The following is a 26,335-nucleotide window of genomic DNA, read 5'->3' as shown; positions in this document are numbered from 1 at the left end:
GTTCAAATGTGGGGGCTTCCAGAGATAGATCTGATGGCCTCTCATCTAAACAAGAAACTTCCCAGGTATCTGTCCAGATCCCGGGATCCTCAGGCGGAGGCAGTGGATGCATTATCACTTCCTTGGAAGTATCATCCTGCCTATATCTTTCCGCCTCTAGTTCTTCTTCCAAGAGTAATCTCCAAGATTCTGAGGGAATGCTCGTTTGTTCTGCTAATAGCTCCGGCATGGCCTCACAGGTTTTGGTATGCGGATCTTGTCCGGATGGCATCTTGCCAACCATGGACTCTTCCGTTAAGACCAGACCTTCTGTCGCAAGGTCCTTTTTTCCATCCGGATCTGAAATCCTTAAATTTAAAGGTATGGAGATTGAACGCTTGATTCTTAGTCAAAGAGGTTTCTCTGACTCTGTGATTGATACTATGTTACAGGCTCGTAAATCTGTATCTAGAGAGATATATTATAGAGTCTGGAAGACTTATATTTCTTGGTGTCTTACTCATCATTTTTCTTGGTATTCTTTTAGAATTCCGAGAATATTACAATTTCTTCAGGATGGTTTAGATAAGGGTTTGTCCGCAAGTTCCTTGAAAGGACAAATCTCTGCTCTTTCTGTTCTTTTTCACAGAAAGATTGCTATTCTTCCTGATATTCATTGTTTTGTACAAGCTTTGGTTCGTATAAAACCTGTCATTAAGTCAATTTCTCCTCCATGGAGTTTGAATTTGGTTCTGGGAGCTCTTCAAGCTCCTCCGTTTGAACCTATGCATTCATTGGACATTAAATTGCTTTCTTGGAAAGTTTTGTTCCTTTTGGCCATCTCTTCTGCCAGAAGAGTTTCTGAATTATCTGCTCTTTCTTGTGAGTCTCCTTTTCTGATTTTTCATCAGGATAAGGCGGTGTTGCGAACTTCTTTTCAATTTTTACCTAAGGTTGTGAATTCCAACAACATTAGTAGAGAAATCGTGGTTCCTTCATTATGTCCTAATCCTAAGAATTCTAAGGAGAAATCGTTACATTCTTTGGATGTTGTTAGAGCTTTGAAATATTATGTTGAAGCTACTAAATCTTTCCGAAAGACTTCTAGTCTATTTGTCATCTTTTCTGGTTCTAGAAAAGGCCAGAAAGCTTCTGCCATTTCTTTGGCATCCTGGTTGAAATCTTTAATTCATCTTGCCTATGTTAAATCGGGTAAGACTCCGCCTCAGAGGATTACAGCTCATTCTACTAGGTCAGTTTCTACTTCCTGGGTGTTTAGGAATGAAGCTTCAGTTGATCAGATTTGCAAAGCAGCGACTTGGTCCTCTTTGCATACTTTTACTAAATTCTACCATTTTGATGTATTCTCTTCTTCTGAAGCAGTTTTTGGTAGAAAGGTACTTCAGGCAGTGGTTTCGGTTTGAATCTTCTGCTTATGTTTTTCATTAAACTTTATTTTGGGTGTGGATTATTTTCAGCAGGAATTGGCTGTCTTTATTTTATCCCTCCCTCTCTAGTGACTCTTGTGTGGAAAGATCCACATCTTGGGTATTCATTATCCCATACGTCACTAGCTCATGGACTCTTGTTAATTACATGAAAGAAAACATAATTTATGTAAGAACTTACCTGATAAATTCATTTCTTTCATATTAACAAGAGTCCATGAGGCCCACCCTTTTTTGTGGTGGTTATGATTTTTTTGTATAAAGCACAATTATTCCAATTCCTTATTTTATATGCTTCGCACTTTTTTCTTATCACCCCACTTCTTGGCTATTCGTTAAACTGATTTGTGGGTGTGGTGAGGGGTGTATTTATAGGCATTTTAAGGTTTGGGAAACTTTGCCCCTCCTGGTAGGAATGTATATCCCATACGTCACTAGCTCATGGACTCTTGTTAATATGAAAGAAATGAATTTATCAGGTAAGTTCTTACATAAATTATGTTTTTCTGTGTTAAATGTAAAAAAAAAAAGATATGTATGGGGGGGCCCTTCTTAGATTCTTGCACCTGGGCCCTGAGGTTTCTAGTTATGCCTTTGCATAGCTTCATGAATTCAGACCACAGATTGGAAATGATGACATCTATGCTTAGAGACACATTTAAAATATGTCCTGGTATATGATCTCAAGTGTTTAGACCATATGGGCTAATTTGAAAGAATATTTAATGAAGCTGGTTGATAACTTTATATAAAATGAAGTCCTCATACCTTAAATTTAACTCACTAATACTAAACCAGAAAATGGGAAACATTTGGAGGTCAGCAGTTAATCTAGTAAAGATCAAATACAATTAGCCAGTACTGCAGAGTAGAATACATTGTATTTGTATATAGCTATCCATGATTTCTTATCTTTTTATTATAATGTTTATAATAATAATAATAATAATAATAATAATAAATACAATCAATATATAGGTGTAAAATAATGAGACAACATTTGAGGGACCTGCTCCTGACTTGGCTTACAGATTATAAATATGATTTTTAAATATTAGTACTTGGTAATAGTCTAAACCAGTGTTTCTCAACCGCGGTCCTCCAGTACCCCTAAAAGGCCAGGTTTTCATTATAGCTGAACCAGTGCACAGGTGAAATAATCAGCTTATGGGTGTGAGCAGGTTAGAAACCATGGTTATTGATCAGCTGATTACTTCACCTGTGCACTGGTTCAGCTATAATGAAAACCTGGTCTGTTGGGGGTACTTGAGAACTGGGGTTGAGAAACACTGGTCTAGACAATTATGATTGGTTTTTGAAATTGAGGGTTGATGCTGATATGTAGACTGTGTACTGACTGCTGCAAACAAGACCTGGAAAAAGCCGTATTTTTGTGTTGCTTGTTGCATTTTTTACACCAAAAAGTAACACTAGGACAAGGGGTCATGATGTCAAGTTGATAGGTAGTAGGTTTAGGAGTAAATTTCATATTTACTTGACATAAATAGTGGTTACTTTGCTAAATAGGCTTCCAATAGAGGCAGTAGAAGAGATTCTATAAGGAAATTCATGAATGACTGGGAAATGCATAACTATCCTAAAAATGAATTAAAGGGACATAAAAGTGCAAAAATAAATTGCTGTAATGTGTTAGGACATTTGTTTTTATTGTACTGTTGCTTGCATATTACTACTCAAGCAAAGGGGTTAAACGCCTAGTTAAAGCCAGCTCCAGAGCAGCAATTCAATACTGGGAGCCAGCTCAACACCTCTGGTGAGACAATAACAATAGACAAATGTGTAGCTACCAATGACCAGCTGGCTTCCAGTAGTGCATTGCAGCTGCTGGAGATATGTGCATATGTTCTTCATCAAAGGGTACCAAAAGAACAAACTACATTTTAAAATAGAAGTGAATTAAAAGGGTCTTTAAATGACACACTCTATCTAAATCATGAGTTTAATATTGACTTTCATGTCCCTTTTTAAAGGGACAGTCTACACCAGAATTTTTGTTTTAAAAGGTAGATAATCTCTTTATTACCCATTTCCCAGTTTTGCTTAACCAACACAGTTATAATAATATACTTTTAACCTTTGTGATTATCTTGTATCTAAGCCTCTGCAAACTGCCCCTTTTTTCAGTTCTTTTGACAGACTTGCAGTCTAGCCAATCAGTGCATGCTCCCAGATAACTTCTCGTGCACGAGCACAGTGTTATCTATATGAAATACGTGAACTAACACCCTCTAGTGGTGAAAAACTGTTAAAATGCAATCTGAAAGAGGTGGGCTTCAAGGTCTAAGAAATTAGCATATGAACCCCCTAGGTTAAGCTTTCAACTAAGAATACCAAGAGAACAAAGCAAAATTGGTGATAAAAGTAAATTGGAAAATAGTTTAAAATTACATGCTCTATCTGAATCATGAAAGTTTATTTTGGCCTAGACTGTCCCTTTAAAGGATTACTTTCTGTTATAATTTTTAAGCTAAACAACTAACATATTAAAGTTAATAAACATTAATTAAAACCTACTGACCTATATTTTCTCCAAAACGAAGTTTCATAACATTCTAAAAGTTATATCTTTTATTCGCCGATGATGTCACGTTATCCTGCCCACTATTTTCAGCACTGCATGTTCAAAATACTTAAACCAATAACTTTGTGTTTAAAGCGCCATTTTGAAACCTAGGTATTGTAAACAGATTGGTACAGAGCAAAGGATACCCACGGAGTGGGTTTGGAAAACAATTAAATTTGCAGACAAGATTTCTGATATACGGTAGAGATATGTTAATGAATTGCTATTAATAAAAAGCGTATTTGGGGTAGTTAATTAGTAACAGGCATAGAAAATATTTACTTACAGTGGCCCTTTAAGCTTGCAAAGGAAAACTACATGGGCTTTTTGGCTCTTGTCTGTCTAAATCTATGTTACTAGTGTTTGTGTTTGAATAAAAAAGGGGATAGCTGATCTTTCTACATCTGAAACACTTAGGGCCCGATGATCTAAAGCTCTCTGGGCTGGCGAGATTATTAAAGAATTCTCACCAGTATTTCTATTTCCCTAGTAGAATGATACAGTATTTTCGTTTGAAAAGTGCACAATAAAATTAGTATTTTAAACATCATATAAAAGAATAATTTAACCATTCACACAAAAATAAGCAGGAAACATTGTATTATTAAGGTGCATCAAAAATAGTAACTAAATTGTTCACCAAACATCGTATTTTATAAAAAACCTGAAATTTGTATGTAAATTACACAGGAATAAATCGTATTAACTATGCACAGCGTAAATCATAATTTAAGTACACTGGATGTGCAAAAAAGCAAGAAATTTGTACTTAAAAATACAAAATACAAGTGTAATTGTTATTGTTTCGTAAAATGGGCTAAACAGGAGCGTTCCATGGGCGTGTATGAAATTGTTTCTCTAATCCCAGCGTAATTCTGTAAAGATTTTCACACTGCAGATCTAATTTCTCCAACATTGGTGTGTCCGGTCCACGGCGTCATCCATTACTTGTGGGAAATATTCTCCCCCACAGGGAAAGGCAAGGAGAGCACACAGCAAGAGCTGTCCATATAGCTCCCCCTCTGGCTCCGCCCCCCAGTCATTCTCCTTGCCGCTCTGAACAAGTAGCATCTACCATGGGGATGGCGAGGAGTTTGTGGTGTTAGTTGTAGTTTTTTATTCTTCTATCAAGAGTTTATTTTAAAATAGTGCTGGCTTGTACTATTTACTCTATAACAGAAAAGTGATGAAGATTTCTGTTTAAGAGGGCTATGATTTTAGCAGACAGTAACTAAAATCCATTACTGTTATCACGCAGGACTGTTGAAACAAGAGAACTTCAGTTGGGGGTAACAGTTTGCAGACTCATCTGCTTCAGGTATGACTGGTCTCCTTCTAACAACACAGGCTAATGCTAGATGACAGTCATATTTCCCCTCAGGGGAAAAGGTAAGCCATTTTTCTTTCACCTCAGCAAAAAAGATAACAGGCTTCCCCTTTTTGTTTTTTATGCTGGTAGACACTGTTAGGGGCAAAATCGATTGGTTTTTATTACAATATGATACCATTTGAAATATTTTATAAGCTCACATACACTGGGGAACGTTTTTTATTGATCTGGCTTGTTTTAGACACCTAAATCTAGTCAGGAAGGCCCCTTCACTCTAGTGTGCTGAGGGAGGAAGCCTCATTTTGGTGCTTCAGCTGCACAGTTGATTTACAAGGCAGTGCATGCAGATAGGGTCCTGTGGCTCAGAAAGTGACTCCAAAAGGCTTTTTTCTGTGAATGGTGACCCCTAAGGAAGGTAAAAAGCTGCAACAAGTCTGTAGCAGGGATTGTAGTGTATAAAAACGGTTAAATCCAACAATTAGCTCCGGTTTGCTTGTTTTAAGAGCTAGAGTCTCCATATTTGCTGTGCAATACTTTCTAAGCATTAAGACACTGGGGTCCAAATTTCAGAAAAATCGGATATTGCCTTCATAGTTTTTTGAACATTCAGAAATAAATGTGTCATTTTATTATTTAAAGAGACAGTAACGTTTTTGTTTAAAATCGTTTTTATTGCATTGTTTGCCTGCCTAAATCTGTTTAACATGTCTGTTCCATCAGATAACCTATGTTCTGTGTGTATAGAGACAAATGTGGTTCCCCCTTCGAGTGTTTGTGATAATTGCGCCATAGCGTCCAAACAAAATCAGGACAGCTCTGTTTTTTTTTCATAATGTTGCCCAAGATGATTTATCTAATGAAGGTAGTGGGGATAGCTCTACATCCTCTCCTTCTGTGTCTACACCAGCTTTGCCCGCGCAGGCGACACCTAGCGCGCCAGTGCTTATTTCTATGCAACAATTATCAGTAGTAGTGGATAATTCTATAGCAAATCTTTTATCCAAACTGCCAGCTTTTCAGAGAAAGCGTGATTGTTCAGTTTTAAATACAGATAAAAAGGATGAACAATCAGACGCTGACGATGCCTTATCTATTTTACCCTCGCATCAATCGGAATTGGCTGTAAGGGAAGGGCTGTCTGAGGGTGAAATTTCAGATTCAGGAAAAATTTCTCAACAGGCAGAACCTGATCTAGTGGCATTTAAGTTTAAACTAGAACATCTCCGCGCTTTGCTTAAGGAGGTATTAGCTACTCTAGATGACTGTGATTCCATGGTAGTACCAGAGAAGTTGTGCAAATTGGACAAATTTTTAGAGGTCCCAGTGCACGACGACGCTTTTCCAATACCTAAGAGGGTAGCGAACATAGTGGAAAAGGAGTGGGAGAAGCCAGGTGTACCCTTTGCCCCACCTCCTATATTTAAGAAAATGTTTCCCATAGTAGACCCTAGAAGGGACGCATGGCAAACGGTCCCGAAGGTTGAGGGAGCTGTTTCAACACTAGCGAAACGCACAACTATTCCTATAGAGGACAGCTGCGCTTTCAAAGATCCTATGGATAAAAAATTGGAAGGATTGCTTAAAAAGATTTTTGTTCAGCAAGGGTTCATCCTTCAACCAGCTACGTGTGTTATTACTGTCACTTCAGCTGCGTCCTTTTGGTTCGAAGAACTAGAAAGGTCGCTCCAGAAAGAGACTTCCTATGAAGAAGTCATGGACAGAATTCACGCATTAAAGTTAGCTAATTCCTTTATATTGGATGCTGCCTTTCAAATAACGAAATTGGCGGCGAAAAACTCAGGTTTTGCTATAGTAGCGCGGAGGGCGCTTTGGCTAAAATCCTGGTCGGCAGATGTGTCGTCCAAGACTAAGTTACTGAATATTCCTTTCAAGGGTAAGACCCTTTTTGGGCCGGAATTGAAGGAAATTATTTCAGACATCACTGGGGGTAAGGGCCATGCCCTCCCACAGGATAGGCCTTTTAAGGCTAAGAACAAGTCTAATTTTCGTTCCTTTCGCAATTTCAGGAACGGACCGGCTAATAACTCCACTGCCGCTAGACAAGAAGGTAACGCGGCCCAGCCCAAACCCGCTTGGAAGCCCATGCAAGGCTGGAACAAGGGTAAACAAACCAAGAAACCTGCTGCTGCTACCAAGACAGCATGAAGGGGTAGCCCCCGATCCGGGACCGGTTCTGGTAGGGGGCAGACTATCTCTCTTCGCTCAGGCTTGGGCAAGAGATGTTCTGGATCCCTGGGCACTAGAGATAGTTTCCAAGGGATACCTGTTAGAATTCAAGGGACTTCCTCCAAAGGGAAGGTTCCACCTGTCTCGCTTATCTTCAGACCAGATAAAGAAACAGGCATTCTTACATTGTGTAAGAGACCTATCAAAGATGGGAGTGATAAACCCAGTCCCCTCCGGGGAACAAGGTCTAGGTTTTTACTCAAACCTGTTTGTGGTTCCCAAAAAAGAGGGAACTTTCAGGCCAATTCTGGATTTAAAGATATTAAACAAGTTCCTCAGAGTTCCATCCTTCAAGATGGAAACCATTCGTACAATCTTACCGACAATCCAGCAGGGTCAATTTTTGACTACCGTGGATCTAAAGGATGCGTATCTGCATATCCCAATCCACAAATCTCATCATCAGTTCCTGAGGTTCGCCTTTCTGGACAAACATTACCAGTTTGTGGTTCTTCCATTCGGTTTAGCCACCGCTCCCAGAATTTTCACAAAGGTGCTAGGGTCCCTTCTAGCGGTCCTAAGGCCGAGGGGCATCGCTGTAGCACCTTATCTAGACGACATCCTAATCCAAGCGTCGTCCCTTTCCAAAGCGAGGGCTCATACAGACATTGTGTTGGCCTTTCTCAGATCTCACGGGTGGAAGGTGAACATAGAAAAAAGTTAACTGTCACCGTCCACAAGGGTTCCTTTTCTGGGAACAATAATAGATTCTGTGGAAATGAAGATCTTTCTCACAGAAGTCAGAAAGGCAAAGCTTCTAAAAGCTTGTCGAGTTCTTCATTCTATTCCTCAACCCTCCATAGCTCAATGCATGGAAGTAATAGGACTAATGGTCGCAGCAATGGATGTGGTTCCTTTTGCTCGAATTCATCTAAGACCATTACAGCTATGCATGCTCAATCAGTGGAATGGGGACTATACAGACTTGTCTCCCCAAATTCAAGTAGATCAGGTAACCAGGGACTCACTTCTCTGGTGGTTGACCCAGGATCACCTGTCTCAGGGAATGAGTTTCCGCAGACCGGAGTGGGTCATCGTCACGACCGACGCCAGCCTCTTGGGGTGGGGCGCGGTCTGGGACTCCCTGAAAGCTCAGGGCCTATGGTCGCGGGAAGAGTCGCTTCTCCCAATAAACATTTTGGAACTAAGAGCAATATTCAATGCGCTCCTGGCTTGGCCTCAGCTAGCGGAAACCAGGTTCATAAGATTTCAGTCGGACAACATAACGACTGTTGCGTACATCAATCATCAGGGGGGAACAAAGAGTTCCCTAGCGATGAAGGAAGTAACCAAGATCATCCAGTGGGCAGAGAATCACTCCTGCCATCTATCTGCTATTCACATCCCAGGAGTAGACAACTGGGAGGCGGACTATTTGAGTCGTCAGACTTTCCATCCGGGGGAGTGGGAACTCCACCCGGAGGTCTTTGCTCAGTTAACCCAATTATGGGGCATTCCAGACCTGGATCTAATGGCGTCCCGTCAGAACTTCAAGATTCCTTGCTACGGGTCCAGATCCAGGGATCCCAAGGCGACTCTAGTGGATGCATTAGTGGCGCCTTGGTCGTTCAACCTAGCGTATGTGTTTCCACCGTTTCCTCTCCTTCCCAGGCTCATAGCCAGGATCAAACAGGAGAAGGCCTCGGTGATCCTGATAGCTCCTGCATGGCCACGCAGGACTTGGTATGCAGACCTGGTGAATATGTCATCGGCTCCACCATGGAAGCTACCTTTGAGACAGGATCTTCTAGTACAAGGTCCATTCGAACATCCAAATCTAGTTTCTCTGCAGCTGACTGCTTGGAAATTGAACGCTTGATTTTATCCAAGCGTGGGTTTTCAAATTCTGTGATAGATACTCTGGTCCAAGCCAGAAAACCTGTGACTAGAAAGATTTACCATAAAATATGGAAAAGATATATCTGTTGGTGTGAATCCAAAGGATTCTCCTGGAGTAAGATTAAAATTCCAAAGATTCTCTCCTTTCTCCAAGAAGGTTTGGATAAAGGGTTGTCAGCTAGTTCTCTAAAAGGACAGATTTCTGCATTATCCGTCTTGTTGCACAAACGACTGGCAGCTTTGCCAGATGTACAAGCTTTTGTTCAGGCTTTGGTTAGAATCAAGCCTGTTTACAGACCCATGACTCCTCCTTGGAGTCTAAATTTAGTTCTTTCAGTTCTTCAAGGGGTTCCGTTTGAACCTTTACATTCCATAGATATTAAGTTATTATCTTGGAAAGTTCTGTTTTTGGTTGCTATTTCTTCTGCTAGAAGAGTTTCTGAATTATCTGCTTTGCAGTGTAATCCACCATATCTGGTTTTTCATTCAGATAAGGTTGTTTTGCGTACTAAGCCTGGTTTTCTTCCAAAAGTTGTTTCCAACAAGAACATCAACCAGGAAATAGTTGTTCCTTCTTTGTGTCCAAATCCAGTTTCAAAGAAGGAACGTTTATTACACAATTTAGATGTTGTTCGTGCTTTAAAGTTCTATTTAGAAGCAACAAAAGATTTTAGACAAACCTCATCTTTGTTTGTCGTTTACTCTGGTAAGAGGAGAGGTCAAAAAGCTACTGCTACCTCTCTCTCTTTATGGCTGAAAAGCATTATCCGCTTGGCTTATGAGACTGCCGGACGGCAGCCTCCTGACCGTATCACAGCTCACTCTACTAGGGCTGTGGCTTTCACATGGGCCTACAAGAACAAGGCTTCTGTTGACCAGATATGTAAGGCAGCGACTTGGTCTTCTCTGCACACTTTTGCCAAATTCTACAAATTTGATACTTTTGCTTCTTCGGAGGCTATTTTTGGGAGAAAGGTTTTGCAAGCCGTGGTGCCTTCCGTTTAGGTAACCTGATTTGCTCCCTCCCTTCATCCGTGTCCTAAAGCTTTGGTATTGGTTCCCACAAGTAATGGATGACGCCGTGGACCGGACACACCAATGTTGGAGAAAACAGAATTTATGCTTACCTGATAAATTACTTTCTCCAACGGTGTGGCCGGTCCACGGCCCGCCCTGGTTTTTTAATCAGGTTGAAAATTTTTTCTTTATACACTACAGTCACCACGGCACCCTATAGTTTCTCCTTTTTCTCCTAACCGTCGGTCGAATGACTGGGGGGCGGAGCCAGAGGGGGAGCTATATGGACAGCTCTTGCTGTGTGCTCTCCTTGCCTTTCCCTGTGGGGGAGAATATTTCCCACAAGTAATGGATGACGCCGTGGACCGGACACACCGTTGGAGAAAGTAATTTATCAGGTAAGCATAAATTCTGTTTTTTTTCTCACCAACTAAAAGATGACAAAACTTTATTCAAAACACTCAAAATACTTCTAACCGTAATAGACAAACATATACATACAAAAATATAGGCAATTGTAAGATGCTATACGCAGAAAGCAGCTTAATGTGATTTTATATTAGCTGCAGGATTTACTTTATAAAATGGCCCCCTGCTCACTGCTAACTTCGCTCCACAGTGCGAAGTTTCCCCTTTTCCAGCGAGCTCCATTACTTTCAATAGGAGATATCGCGCCACTTGCAGGGACTGCCCATTTTTTAATCAGGCCCTTGATATCTAATTAGATTTTTTTTATTATTCTGTTTTATTTACTTCACATTTAAATGTCTATTATTTTGTACAGATTATTCAGCTGATTGAAGGACAGGCATCTGCTTATGTCTTTGCCAGCCCAGGTTGCAAGAAATGGGATACCTGTGCTCCAGAGGCCATTCTGCATGCAGTGGGAGGTGAGTGCCTTAATATATTTATTATTAGATTTATATATACAAAAATAAGAGTAAATGAATGACCAATTTCTAATACATTTACTACTCTGCAGCTGGTATAGGTAATTGAAAACACAATTCCTTTAATGTTTCTTTAAAGGGAACACTGTACTATAAAATTGGGTTCCCCTTAATATGTACCAAATGACTTGTATCTACTGTAGAGTATCAAATGTATAGAAAAATGTTCCTTCCCGTTTATTTTTTGGTTTGAAATAGCTAGTTTCTTTCATGTAATTAGCAAGAGTCCATGAGCTAGTGACGTATGGGATATACATTCCTACCAGGAGGGGCAAAGTTTCCCAAACCTTAAAATGCCTATAAATACACCCCTCACCACACCCACAATTCAGTTTTTACAAACTTTGCCTCCCATGGAGGTGGTGAAGTAAGTTTGTGCTAGATTCTACGTTGATATGCGCTTCGCAGCAGGCTGGAGCCCAGTTTTCCTCTCAGAGTGCAGTGAATGTCAGAGGGATGTGAAGAGAGTATTGCCTATTTGAATTCAATGGTCTCCTTCTACGGGATCTATTTCATAGGTTCTCTGTTATCGGTCGTAGAGATTCATCTCTTACCTCCCTTTTCAGATCGACGATATACTCTTATATACCATTAGCTCTACTGATTCTCGTTTCAGTACTGGTTTGGCTGTCTACTATATGTAGATGAGTGTCTTAGGGTAAGTAAGTCTTATTTTATTATGACACTCTAAGCTATGGTTGGGCACTTTCTATGTAAAGTTCTAAATATATGTCTTTAAACTTATATTTGCCATGATTCAGGATAATCAGTATTCCTTTAAAATCCAGACTGTCAGTTTCATTATTTGGAATAATGCATTTTAATTCAATTTATTTTTCTTTACCTTGAAAATTTTCAATTGATCATTTTTCCCTGTGTGCTGTTAGGCTTGCGGGGGCAGAAAATGTTTCTTTTTATTGCGTCTTTCTTGGCGCGGACTTTTTTGGCGCAAAAATTTCGTCATTTCCGGCGCCGTAGTTGACGCCGGAAGTTGTTTTCTGATAAACGTCATTTTTGACGCATGTGTATTCAGACATTTTTTGCCCAAAAATGTGGGCGTCGGTTCTGGCGTCAGAGGTTGTGGCGTCATACTTGGCGCCAAAAATATGGGCGTTGTATTTAGCGCCAATAATGTGGGCGTCATATTTGGCGCCAAAAAATGTGGGCATATTTTTTTCCACTTTTTTTTTTTCCTCACATTATTTAAACCTCACTTTTTTTTATTGCTTCTGGTTTCTAGAAGCTTATTATTTTGCATTCTTTTCCCATTCCTGAAACTGTCATTTAAGGAATTTGATAATTTTGCTTTAAATATTGTTTTTTTTTCTATTACATATTGCAAGATTTCACTGTTCCTGTTTCAAAACGATCTAAAGGATTCATGTTGACTGAGTTCAGTCCTACCAAAGCTAAGTTCATTTTTTTTTTTAAATGTTATGAATGTTTATCTTTAGCTATGGTTTGTAATAAGTTATCATGATAAACTTTTACATGCAGAATCCATTAGTATTTATGCTTTATATATTGCTATTCTTTTTACATCTTATGTACAAGAAATATTTAGAAGATTTATAAGAATATTTTTCTAATTCTATTTTAAAGGCTTTGTCTGACATCGTGCCTTCTAATAAAATTTTTAGGTCTTTTTTAATTATTGAAGTTTCAAATGACCAACAACATATTGATTTATCCTTCTCTGATGATGTTTTTTTCTCATTCAGAATTTTCTTCATCAGATATTGACACTAACAAAACTATTTTTTTTTTTTTTTTATTAAAGTACATTTGTTCTTTGTTGAAAAGGTGTTGATTATTTTGGATATTAAGGTAACTAGTTCTTTTTCAAGACTAGCTAACATTTTATTTCTGCTTATTTATTCTTCTGTGTTTTCAGAGGTTTTTTTCCAGTTCCTCATACTAGGGAATGGAATAGGCTGAGAATTTTCTTTTATTCCTTCTTCAAAGGTTTTAAACTATATTCTTTGCTGACAGTTAAATTCAATTTGGAGGGTTCTCCAATTTATTGGGGCTATCTCTACTCCTACTAATTATGCTATTGTTTCTATAGCAAAATAGTATTTATTTTCCTTTAGATGGTTGTATCTTATTTATGGAAAATTATTTAGTTTCAGGTACTTTTCTTGGACCTGTGATTTATTTGGATAATGTTGCAATTGCTTCATTTTTTTTCTGTTTACTTTAAGATCAAGTATCAGATTATGATTTATTTTAGCATTGTTAAAGGGACAAAATTTACTAGACTAGGTGCTGTTGCATTTGTCTTGTTGTTTTGCATTTATTTGATTATGCAAGTCCAGTGTATTGACTGGTCCTTTAACTGGACTATCATGCTAATAATTTCATTTGTGTCTTCATTTTATTGAATATTTTCGCAAATGAGGTTTAATCTATGTCTTTAGCTGTTTTAGCTAGAAGAATTTTGTGATTTCTAAAAATCCATATTTCTTTTGTTCTAAGATATTCAATTATTTGTTTTATAATTGGATTCAATTCATAACTTTTACTCTGGGCTTCAAGATTGAGTTCTAAGACTAAACTTTAAGCTTATATTAGTTTGGTTGTTCTTATTAAGGAACAAATTCCTGAATTCTTTCCCAAGTAACATGTTTTTAATTGGAAATTTTTCAGTTCAAAATCAGCTCCCTAAAATTGCGATGTACGTGCCGTATTCCAGCTCGGCTGGTAAGGGGCAGGTTAAGACTTTTTTGAAATGTATTTGGTTCTATTCGCTCCAAATTTCTTTGATTTTGGGTACAGAATAAGTTCAGAATAAACAGTCTGTGAGAAGTCTTTTTTCTCTATTATATTCCAGCTATTCCAGTAAGGCTAACACTTTCTTTAAGTGTGTTTCGGTCCTATATATTTTGGGTACTGTTGAAGCATGGCTGATCACCCGTGGGGTTCAAGCGCTGCTCAGACCTGGAATCTTCTGGGTTATTTCTTCCAGTTCCATTTTTAGGAACTGGGTTTTGGAGTTTTATTCAAACTATTCTGCCTTTTTTTTGGTCAGTGATAGCATTATTTGTTTTCATTAGATACAATAAATGCATATTTTCATTTTTCTGTTTTCATTCAGATTATTTTCTGAGGATGCGGAATCTCATATGATTCACTTTGTTCTTCCAGGACATAGTTAGAGGATCTTTTTTTCAACAGCTCTTGATTCCTCACACAAGGGTCACCTTTTTTAGGTTTCCAGATAGTTTGTGTCACTGTCTTTGTCTCTATCAGACAAGGGACAATTTTATTGGGTTCCGTCTGTCGGTACCTTTTAGTCTCTATTATTTCCTTCAGTTGCTATATATGCATAGAAGTTTTAGGTCTTATGGCCACAGCATTGGATTCAATTCCCTTTGCTCATTTTCAATAGAAAGAACCTTTCCAGTTTTTTATGCTGAATTATGGTGCAGGGATTCTAGGATTTCACATTTAAATCTTCGAATCCTAATATTTTTCTCTCTTGATTTGGTGGTTAAGATCACCATCATTTAGTTCTACAGGTCTCTTCGTTTCTTTCAACCTGGACCATGATCTCTACAGATGTGAGTCTTTTTGGTTGGGAGGCTGTCTGAGGTTCTCTGTCAGCACAAGGGGTTTGGAAATCTCAGGAGGCGAGATTACCATTTGATATTTTAGAACTCCGTGCATTCTCAGAGTTTTTCAGTTTCCTTTTGAAGAAGAGACGTTTATTGTTTTTCAGACAATATCACAACTATGGTGTATGTCAATCATCAGGGTGGGACTATCAGTCCTTAGGCTGTGACAGAAGTGTCTCGGATATTAGCTTGGGCTAAATCCAGCTCCTATCTAAATTCTGTGTTTTTTTTCCCAGGTATAGATATTTGGGAAGCGGATTATCTCTGTTAATCAAGCTTTACATCCGGGAGAATGGTCTCTCATACCCAGATATGTTTTTCAATTTTTCAGATGTGAGCATTTCTAGAAATAGATCTGTTGGCATCTCATCCGAATAAAGAACTTCCCAGGGGCCTATTCAGGTCCGGGGATCCTCAGGCGGAAGTAGTGTATGCATTGACATTTCTTTGGAATTTTCTTTTTGCCTATTTCTTTCCGCCTCTAGTTCTTCTTCCAAAGTGATTTCCAAAATTCTTATGGAGTATTTGTTTGTTCTGCTGGTGGCTCCAGCATGGCCTCTCAGGTTTTGGTATGCGGATCTCATTCGGATGGCCAGTTGCCAACCTTGGACACTTCCGTTTTAACCAGACCTTCTTTCTCAAGGCCCATTTCTCCTGTTAAGTGTGGTCAGTCCACGGGTCATCATTACTTCTGGGATATTAACTCCTCCCCAACAGGAAGTGCAAGAGGATCACCCAAGCAGAGCTGCTATATAGCTCCTCCCCTCTACGTCACACCCAGTCATTCTCTTGCACCCAACTAATAGATAGGATGTGTGAGAGGACTGTGGTGATTATACTTAGTTTTTATATCTTCAATCAAAAGTTTGTTATTTTAAAACAGCACCGGAGTGTGTTGTTCCTTCTCAGGTAGAATTTGAAGAAGAATCTACCTGAGTTTTTGTATGATTTTAGCCGGCGTAGTTAAGATCATTTTGCTGTTCTCGGCCATCTGAGGAGTGAGGTAAACTTCAGATCAGGGGACAGCGGGCAGGTTCACCTGCAAAGAGGTATGTAGCAGTATATTATTTTCTGAGGAATGGAATTGACTGAGAAAATACTGCCCATACCGATATAATGTAAGTTCAGCCTTAAATGCAGTAGTAGCAACTGGTATCAGGCTGTCATGTATGTATATTTACACTTCAGTATTCTGGGGAATGGCACTTCACTGGGATAATACTGTATGCATAAAACTTTTAGCCTAACTTGCAGTGGGAACGACTAGCAGCAGGCTTTCTAATGACACTTCATTTTATTTGATGTTAAACGTTTTGCTGGCATGTTAAATCGTTTAATTATCTGAGGTACTGGGTGAACAATTGTTTTGGGCACTGTTTTTTTCCACTTGGCGGTCGTTTTATTTAATTTAAGACAGTTTACTGATCTCCCTCACTGTTGTGTGTGAGGGGGAGGGGCCTTTTTTGGCGCTTTTACTACGCATCAGAAATTCAGTCACAAGTCTGTTTTCTTCCCTGCATGATCCGGATCGTCTCTACAGAGCTCAAGGGTCTTCAAAAATTATTTTGAGGGAGGTAATCACTCACAGCAGACCTGTGAGATTGTGCTTTGACTGTGATAAAAAAGACGTTTATTTTCTGTACTTTTTTTCTGCTGTTTAAGGGTTAGTTATCCATTGCTAATGGGGGCAATCCTTTGCTAAATTGTATTTTTTACCGGGAAAAATTTGATTTTATAGTTTCTCCGGTTCATTGTTACTCAACTGTTATAATTTTTTTCTGTGCTTCTTAAAGGCACAGTACGTTTTTCATATTACTTGTAAATTGAGTTGAAAAGTATTTCCAAGTTTGCTAGTTTAATTGCTAGTGTGTTAAACATGTCTGACTCAGAGGAATATCTCTGTGCTATATGTGCTAAAGCCAAGGTGGAGCCCAATAGAAATTTATGTACTAATTGCATTGATGCTACTTTAAATAAAAGTCAATCTGTACAAATTGAACATCATTCACCAAACAACGAGGGGAAAGTTATGCCGACTAACTTGCCTCACGTGTCAGTACCTGCATCTCCCGCTCGGGAAGTGCGTGATATTGTAACGCCGGGTACTTCAGGGCGGCCATTACAGATCACATTACAGGACATGGCTAATGTTATGACTTAAGTTTTGTCTAAATTACCTGAACTTAGAGGTAAGCGAGATCACTCTGGGGTGAGAACAGAGTGCGCTGATAATAATAGGGCCATGTCAGATACTGCGTCACAATTTGCAGAACATGAGGACGGAGAGCTTCAATCTGCAGGTGACGGAGCTGATCCCAATAGAGTGGATTCAGACATTTCAAACTTTAAGTTTAAGCTAGAAAACCTCCGTGTACTGCTAGGGGAGGTATTAGCGGCTCTGAATGATTGTAACACCGTCGCAATCCCAGAGAAATTATGTAGGCTGGATAGATACTATGCGGTACCGACGAGTACTGACGTATTTCCTATACCTAAGAGGCTTACAGAGATAATTACTAAGGAGTAGGATAGGCCCGGTGTACCCTTTTCCCCCCCCTCCTGTATTTAGAAAAATGTTTCCAATAGACGCCACCACACGGGACTTATGGCAGACGGTCCCTAAGGTGGAGGGAGCGGTTTCTACTCTGGCTAAGCGTACCACTATCCCGGTGGAGGATAGCTGTGCCTTTTCAGATCCAATGGATAAAAAATTAGAGGGTTACCTTAAGAAAATGTTTGCTCAACAAGGTTTTATATTACAACCCCTTGCATGTATTGCGTCTGTCACGGCTGCGGCCGCTTTTTGGTCCGAGTCTCTGGAAGAAACTCTTGACTCAATAACTATAGATGAGATTTCAAATAAGCTTAAAACACTTAAGCTAGCTAATTCATTTGTTTCAGATGCCGTAGTACACTTAACTAAACTTACGGCTAAGAATTCCGGATTCGCCATTCAGGCACGTAGAGCACTGTGGCTAAAATCCTGGTCAGCTGACGTTACTTCTAAATCTAAATTACTTAACATACCTTTCAAAGGGCAGACCTTATTCGGGCCCGGTTTGAAAGAAATTATCGCTGACATTACAGGAGGTAAAGGCCATGCCCTGCCTCAAGACAGAGCCAAACCTAGGGCTAGACAGTCTAATTTTCGTACCTTTCGTAATTTCAAGGCAGGAGCAGCATCAACTTCCTCTGCTCCAAAACAGGAAGGAGCTGTTGCTCGCTACAGACAAGGCTGGAGACCTAACCAGTCCTGGAACAAGGGCAAGCAGGCCAGAAAACCTGCTGCTGCCCCTAAGACAGCATGAATCGAGGGCCCCCGATCCGGGAACGGATCTAGTGGGGGGCAGACTTTCTCTCTTCGCCCAGGCTTGGGCAAGAGATGTCCAGGATCCCTGGGCTTTAGAGATCATATCTCAGGGATATCTTCTGGACTTCAAGACCTCTCCCCCAAAAGGGAGATTTCATCTTTCAAGGTTGTCAACAGACCAAATAAAGAAAGAGGCGTTTCTACGCTGTGTACAAGATCTCTTACTAATGGGAGTGATCCACCCGGTTCCGCGGTCGGAACACGGACAGGGGTTTTACTCAAATCTGTTTGTGGTTCCCAAGAAAGAAGGAACCTTCAGACCAATCTTGGATTTAAAGATCCTAAACAAATTCCTAAGAGTTCCATCGTTCAAAATGGAAACTATTCGGACAATCCTACCCATGATCCAAGAGGGTCAGTACATGACCACAGTGGATTTAAAGGACGCTTACCTTCACATACCGATTCACAAAGATCATTACCGGTATCTAAGGTTTGCTTTCCTAGACAGGCATTACCAGTTTGTAGCTCTTCCATTCGGATTGGCTACGGCTCCAAGAATCTTCACAAAGGTTCTGGGCGCTCTTCTGGCGGTGCTAAGACCGCGAGGAATTTCGGTAGCTCCGTACCTAGACGACATTCTGATACAAGCTTCAAGCTTTCAAACTGCCAAGTCTCATACAGAGTTAGTACTGGCATTTCTAAGGTCGCATGGGTGGAAGGTGAACGAAAAGAAGAGTTCTCTCTTTCCACTCACAAGAGTTCCCTTCTTGGGGACTCTTATAGATTCTGTAGAAATGAAGATCTACCTGACAGAAGACAGGTTAACAAAGCTTCAAAATGCTTGCCGTGTCCTTCATTCCATTCAACACCCGTCAGTGGCTCAATGCATGGAGGTAATCGGCTTAATGGTAGCGGCAATGGACATAGTACCCTTTGCACGCCTACATCTCAGACCGCTGCAATTGTGCATGCTAAGTCAGTGGAATGGGGATTACTCAGATTTGTCCCCTACTCTGAATCTGGATCAAGAGACAAGAAATTCTCTTCTATGGTGGTTTTCTCGGCCACATCTGTCCAGGGGGATGCCATTCAGCAGGCCAGATTGGACAATTGTAACAACAGACGCCAGCCTACTAGGTTGGGGCGCTGTCTGGAATTCTCTGAAGGCTCAGGGATCATGGACTCAGGAGGAGAGTCTCCTTCCAATAAACATTCTGGAATTGAGAGCAGTTCTCAATGCCCTTCTAGCTTGGCCCCAGTTAACAACTCGGGGGTTCATCAGGTTTCAGTCGGACAACATCACGACTGTAGCTTACATCAACCATCAAGGAGGGACAAGAAGCTCCCTAGCGATGATGGAAGTATCAAAGATAATTCGCTGGGCAGAGTCTCACTCTTGCCACCTGTCAGCAATCCACATCCCGGGAGTGGAGAACTGGGAGGCGGATTTCCTAAGTCGTCAGACTTTTCATCCGGGGGAGTGGGAACTTCATCCGGAGGTCTTTGCCCAAATACTTCGACGTTGGGGCAAACCAGAGATAGATCTCATGGCGTCTCGACAGAACGCCAAGCTTCCGTGTTACGGGTCCAGATCCAGGGATCCGGGAGCGGTCCTGGTAGATGCTTTGACAGCACCTTGGACCTTCGGGATGGCTTATGTGTTTCCACCCTTCCCGATGCTTCCTCGATTGATTGCCAGGATCAAACAGGAGAGAGCATCGGTGATTCTAATAGCGCCTGCGTGGTTACGCAGGACCTGGTATGCAGATCTAGTGGACATGTCATCCTGTCCACCTTGGTCTCTGCCTCTGAGACAGGACCTTCTGATCAAGGGTTCTTTCAAACATCAAAATCTAATTTCTCTGAAGCTGACTGCTTGGAAATTGAACGCTTGATTTTATCAAAACGTGGATTTTCTGAGTCAGTAATTGATACCTTAATACAGGCTAGGAAGCCTGTTACCAGAAAGATTTACCATAAAATATGGCGTAAATACTTACATTGGTGCAAATCCAAGAGTTACTCATGGAGTAAGGTTAGGATTCCTAGGATATTGTCTTTTCTACAAGAAGGTTTAGAAAAGGGTTTATCCGCTAGTTCCTTAAAGGGACAGATTTCAGCTCTGTCCATTCTTTTACACAAACGTCTGTCAGAAGTTCAAGACGTTCAGGCTTTTTGTCAGGCTTTGGCCAGGATTAAGCCTGTGTTTAAAACTGTTGCTCCACCATGGAGTTTAAACTTAGTTCTTAACGTTTTACAGGGTGTTCCGTTTGAACCCCTTCATTCCATTGATATCAAATTGTTATCTTGGAAAGTTCTGTTTTTAATGGCTATTTCCTCGGCTCGAAGAGTCTCTGAGTTATCGGCCTTACATTGTGATTCTCCTTATCTGATTTTTCATTCAGACAAGGTAGTTCTGCATACTAAACCTGGGTTCTTACCTAAGGTGGTCACTAACAGGAATATCAATCAAGAGATTGTTGTTCCATCATTGTGTCCTAATCCTTCTTCAAAGAAGGAACGACTTCTACACAATCTAGATGTAGTCCGTGCCCTGAAATTTTATTTACAGGCAACTAAAGATTTTCGACAAATTTCTTCCCTGTTTGTCGTTTATTCTGGACAGAGGAGAGGTCAAAAAGCTTCTGCTACCTCTCTCTCTTTTTGGCTGCGTAGCATAATACGTTTAGCTTATGAGACTGCTGGACAGCAGCCTCCTGAAAGAATTACAGCTCATTCTACTAGAGCTGTGGCTTCCACTTGGGCCTTTAAGAATGAGGCCTCTGTTGAACAGATTTGCAAGGCTGCAACTTGGTCTTCTCTTCATACTTTTTCCAAATTTTACAAATTTGACACTTTTGCTTCTTCGGAGGCTGTTTTTGGGAGAAAGGTTCTTCAGGCAGTGGTTCCTTCCGTATAAAGATCCTGCCTGTCCCTCCCATCATCCGTGTACTTTAGCTTTGGTATTGGTATCCTAGAAGTAATGATGACCCGTGGACTGACCACACTTAACAGGAGAAAACATAATTTATGCTTACCTGATAAATTCCTTTCTCCTGTAGTGTGGTCAGTCCACGGCCCGCCCTGTTTTTTATGGCAGGTCTAAAATTTTTAAATTATACTCCAGTCACCACTGCACCCTTTAGCTTCCCCTTTCTCGTTGGTTCTCGGTCGAATGACTGGGTGTGACGTAGAGGGGAGGAGCTATATAGCAGCTCTGCTTGGGTGATCCTCTTGCACTTCCTGTTGGGGAGGAGTTAATATCCCAGAAGTAATGATGACCCGTGGACTGACCACACTACAGGAGAAAGGAATTTATCAGGTAAGCATAAATTATGTTTGTTTTTCCATCAGGATCTCAAATCATTAAATTTGAAGAGATGGAGATTGAACGCTTGATTTTTAGTCATAGAGGTTTCTCTGTCTCATTGATTAATACTATGTTTCAGGCTCGTAAATCTGTCTCTAGAAAGATTTATTATTGAGTCTGGAAGACCTTCTTTTCTTGGCATTCTTTTAAAATTCATAGAATTTTATTATTTTTTCAGGTTGGTTTGGATAAGGTTTTGTCTTTAGTTCTTTGATAGGACAAATCTCTACTCTTTCTGTTCTTTTTTCACAGAAAGATTGCTAATCATCCTGATATTCATTGGTTTGTACAGGCTTTGGTCCGTATCAAGCCTGTCATTAATTCAATCTCTCCTCTTTGGAGTCTCAATTTGGTGCTGAGGGCTTTATAGGCTCCTCCGTTTGAAACTATGCATTCTCTGAACATTAAATTACTTTCTTGGAAAAGTATTGTTCCTTTTGGTTATTTCTTCTGCTAGAAGAGTTTTTGAGTTATCTGCTCTTTTTTGTGAATATCCTTTTCTGATTTTTTCAATTTGGTTCTGAAGGCTTTTCAGGCTCTTCTATTTGAGCATATGCTTGCTCTGGACATTATTTACTTTCATGGAAAGTATTGTTCTTTTTGGACATCTCTTCAGCTAGAACAGTTTTTGAATTATCTGTTCTTTCTTGTGAATCTCTTTTTTCTGATTTTTTCATCAGGATAAAGTGTTTTTTGCTGTCCTCATTTCAATTCTTACCTAAAGTTGTAAATTCTAACAACATTAGGGAGGAATTATTGTTTTCCTAAGACTTCTTTGGTGAGATTCTTACTTTCTTTGGATATGGTAAGAGTTTTTGAAATTCTCTGTTGAAGCTATTCAGATTTCAGATAGACGTCTAGTCTATTTGTTATCTTTTCTGGTTTTAGGAAGGTCAAAAGGCTTCTGCCATTTATTTGGCATCTTGCTTAAACTTTTGATTCATCATGCTTATTTGGAGTCGGGTGGATTCCCGCCTCGGAGGATTACGGCTCATTCTACTAGGTAAGTTTCTACTTCCTGGGCTTTTTAAGAATGAAGCTTCTGTTGATCAGATTTGCAAAGCAATGACTTGGTCTTCTTTGCATACTTTTACTATGTTCTAGCATTTTGATGTTTTCTCTTCTTTAGAAGCAGTTTTGGTAGAATGGTACTTCAGGCAGCTGTTTCAGTTTGATTCTTCTGCTTATAATTTCAGTTTTTTTCATTATAAAAATTGAAACTTTTTTGATTTGGGTAGTGGATTAATTTTTCAGCGGAATTGGCTGTCTTTATTTTATCCCTCCCTCTCTAGTGACTCTTGCGTGGAAGTTCCACATCTTGGGTATCTGCTATCCCATACGTCACTAGCTCATGGACTCTTGCTAATTACATGAAAGAAAACATAATTTATGTAAGAACTTACCTGATAAATTCATTTCTTTCATATTAGCAAGAGTCCATGAGGCCCACCCTTTTTTGTGGTGGTTATGATTTTTTTTGTATAAAGCACAATTATTCCAATTCCTTATTTTTTGATGCTTTCACTCCTTTCTTATCACCCCACTTCTTGGCTATTCGTTAAACTGAATTGTGGGTGTGGTGAGGGGTGTATTTATAGGCATTTTAAGGTTTGGGAAACTTTGCCCCTCCTGGTAGGAATGTATATCCCATACGTCACTAGCTCATGGACTCTTGCTAATATGAAAGAAATTAATTTATCAGGTAAGTTCTTACATAAATTATGTTTTTGTTCATTAAACCCACACCTGTTGTTCTTAAGGACATGCCCATAAAATGAGCTGAGCATGCAGGTAAACCAGATATGCTAATGTTACCTATCTCTAAACACACAGACTAAATAGTTAGGTATTGAAATGCTAATTATGACGAGGGGGGGGTATATGAGCACAACCAACTAATATGGATATAAAAATCCCTCTCCTACTGGGAGATTAATTAGTGCTTTTCTACAGAGAATACGTTTGTTACTCATGGTGGTGGTTTCTACAGGCAAAGTCAGCTATTTCAAGTAACAATGGTAAATAAGCTCTTTGTAAACAATTGAATACATTCTAGTAGGTGAAATGGACCATTAGCAAATTAAAACCCTTAAAAACTCAGCTATAAGCAACCCTTAGAGGGGAATTTCTCAAAAGTACCCTTCAAATAAAACTATATCGACAAAAGAGCGCACTAAAAATAAGCCACTGAATGTAAAATATAATTAATATATAATATTGGAGTTAATCCTCATTAATAAATAAATGTATCTGCATCTAAAAACAAAACATACTATCTAAACCACCGTTGGTTAAAAAGTTAATCGTCTTATTTGAAGGAAAATAACGTCTCTGTTCTCAAACTAAATTTATTGTCCTATAAAAACTGAATCACGAATAGACATTGCCGTGTAATTTAACTTATTATGGAGTTAATGTAGGACTAGGAGGAAGTTGTTTGTGTCACTTTATTGCAATATTTGGCCATTATCGTCTGATACAGACAGAAAGTCACCTTGTATTTATGTGTAATTGGATCACTCACCTAAGTTGAAAAATAACTCCCTCTGTGATAAAATACCTTGTTTGTCTGTGGAACGATTTCTCACTCTTTCAAAAACGCACAATGCCACTTCTCACAATACGGCTTTGGAAAGTCACGTGACTGAAGACAGCCTATCAGAATACCAGTGTAATAGTAACAGTGATATTTTGTTACGATACACAAGCGCTTGTGATTTAAACTGTATCCAAGGGCTTGCTCCAAAAAGGACTTTATAATCCCAGAACAATTGCCTCTGTATATCGAATTGTCACAACCAATCAAAGGTGCACACTTTTGTACATATGCACCCCTGCATTATTCACATCAATGCGTTTTAAACACAAATGGCCTTTCTCAAGATGTCAAAGTCTTAATAGACCACTAAATGCAGTACAATTGCATAATTAACAAGTGCATAATAAAAATACAAAGCAATAACACCTACGCTGAATTTCAAATAACTAGTAGATTTTATTTTTCTGACAAATTTATGTTTTGTGCCTTTCTCCACCCCCTGTATCATGTGACAAACATCAGCCAATCACAGACTAGTATACATATACCCTGTGAGCTTGTGCACATGCTCAATAGGATCTTGTTCCCCAGAAAGCGTAATTATAAAAAGAATATGCAAAATTTGATAATGGAAGTATATTGGAAAGTGTCTTCAAACTGCATGTTTTTTCTGATTCATAAAAGTTTATTTCTTTCCTAAGATATGGAGAGTCCACAACGTCATTCAATTACTAGTGGGAATATCACTCCTGGCCAGCAGGAGGAGGCAAAGAGCACCTCAACAAAGCTGTTAAGTGTCACTCCCCTACCCATAATCCCCAGTCATTCTCTTTGCCTCTGTCAATGGAGGATGTGAAGTTTGGTGTCTAAAGAAATTAATTCCTTTTTGGGGTACTTTTCCCTGCAAGCAAGGATTTGGGTTTAGCTGAGTCCACGTCAATCTCTTCAGTAGAGTAATGGCGGCTTTTAAGCAGTTAGGAAGTTGTGAGGTAGACCTTGCTTTGTTTCCTAACACATTGCTGCCCATGGTACAGAAAGTCATAGTTGGTAACTTTTTCTTTCTTTTTCTACAGGTCTCTGTAAGGAGTGTGTGTCCTTTCACGTCTTGTGAGCTGTCTTCCTGCCGGACAGCTAGACTGCAGGTAAGTGCTTTTGTCTTCTAGGTTTTGGAGACTTGCACTTAAGAAGAATATGTCATATGCAGGAGATAGGGACATTTTTAAAATCCTTAATACAGGATTTTTTTTGGCAGTGGGCAGGCACATTATGTATGTTGAGACTATGGGGCCCATTTATCAAGCTCCGAACAGAGCTTGAAGGGCTGTGTTTCTGGCGAGTCTGAAGACTCGCCAGAAACCGCAGTTATGAAGCAGCGGTCTAAAGACCGCTGCTCCATAACCCTGTAAGCCTGCTCTGATGAGGCGGACAGGAATCGTCGGAAATCAACCCGATCGAGTACGAAATCAACCCGACCCATTGGCCGCGAGTCTGCAGGGGGCGGCGTTGCACCAGCAGCTCTTGTGAGCTGCTGGTGCAATGCTGAATACAGAGAGCGTATTGCTTTCCGCATTCAGCGAGGTCTTGCGGACCTGATCCATGCTGTCGGATCAGGTCCACAAGACCTATGATAAATAGGCCCCTAGGGGTTAATCTTTCCTTTATTGGGACATTTTTCCTCTTTGGGTTTATTTTGTTGAAATACTTTATTAGTATGTGTGTGGCTTATGTTTTATACAGGGATTTATGTATAAACTTAAAATTTGGCAGTTGGTTTTCTTTGCTGGCTTAGCTAGAACAGGCCAACTGACAGACTGCTTGAGCATTTGTGTAAATTTAGCTCCAGTGTTGTAGGCAGAGGGAAACGCACAACTTTTACTTGCTGCGTAGTTTCCTCTCTCTGCCGGTCATGTGACTTCTCTCTGCTGTCGGATATTCACGGAGCAGAGCGGCGTCATTGAATTTCAGTGTCTATCTACTACACAATCGTTTTAGAGACTTCTGGCAGCCAAATTGTGTATAAGTGTTATGATAAGGCACCTCAGCCTGCCTGAGGTGTAGGGGGCCTGATTTGTTTATTATTTTAAAGAATTTTTGCATAACGT

General features: G+C 39.8%; 1 protein-coding gene across 3 annotated transcripts in view; it reads left to right on the top strand.

The window, feature by feature from the left end:
• BPNT1 (3'(2'), 5'-bisphosphate nucleotidase 1) overlaps positions 1–26,335 on the top strand; it is a 170,658-nt gene that overhangs the window by 122,873 nt on the left and 21,450 nt on the right. For all 3 annotated transcript variants that reach the window (XR_008402128.1, XM_053712511.1, XM_053712512.1), the window contains exon 8: positions 11,229–11,334. Coding sequence is in view for 2 of the 3 variants with exons in the window: in XM_053712511.1 (XP_053568486.1) it covers positions 11,229–11,334 (106 nt within the window). In the remaining variant the exon portion in view is untranslated. The remainder of the gene's footprint in view (positions 1–11,228; positions 11,335–26,335) is intronic.

This window comes from Bombina bombina, chromosome 4, assembly GCF_027579735.1.
Source record: "Bombina bombina isolate aBomBom1 chromosome 4, aBomBom1.pri, whole genome shotgun sequence".
NCBI classification, from domain to species: Eukaryota; Metazoa; Chordata; class Amphibia; order Anura; family Bombinatoridae; genus Bombina; species Bombina bombina.
Note: the sequence above shows the minus strand (reverse complement) of the source record. Positions and strands in the feature narration are given on the sequence as shown.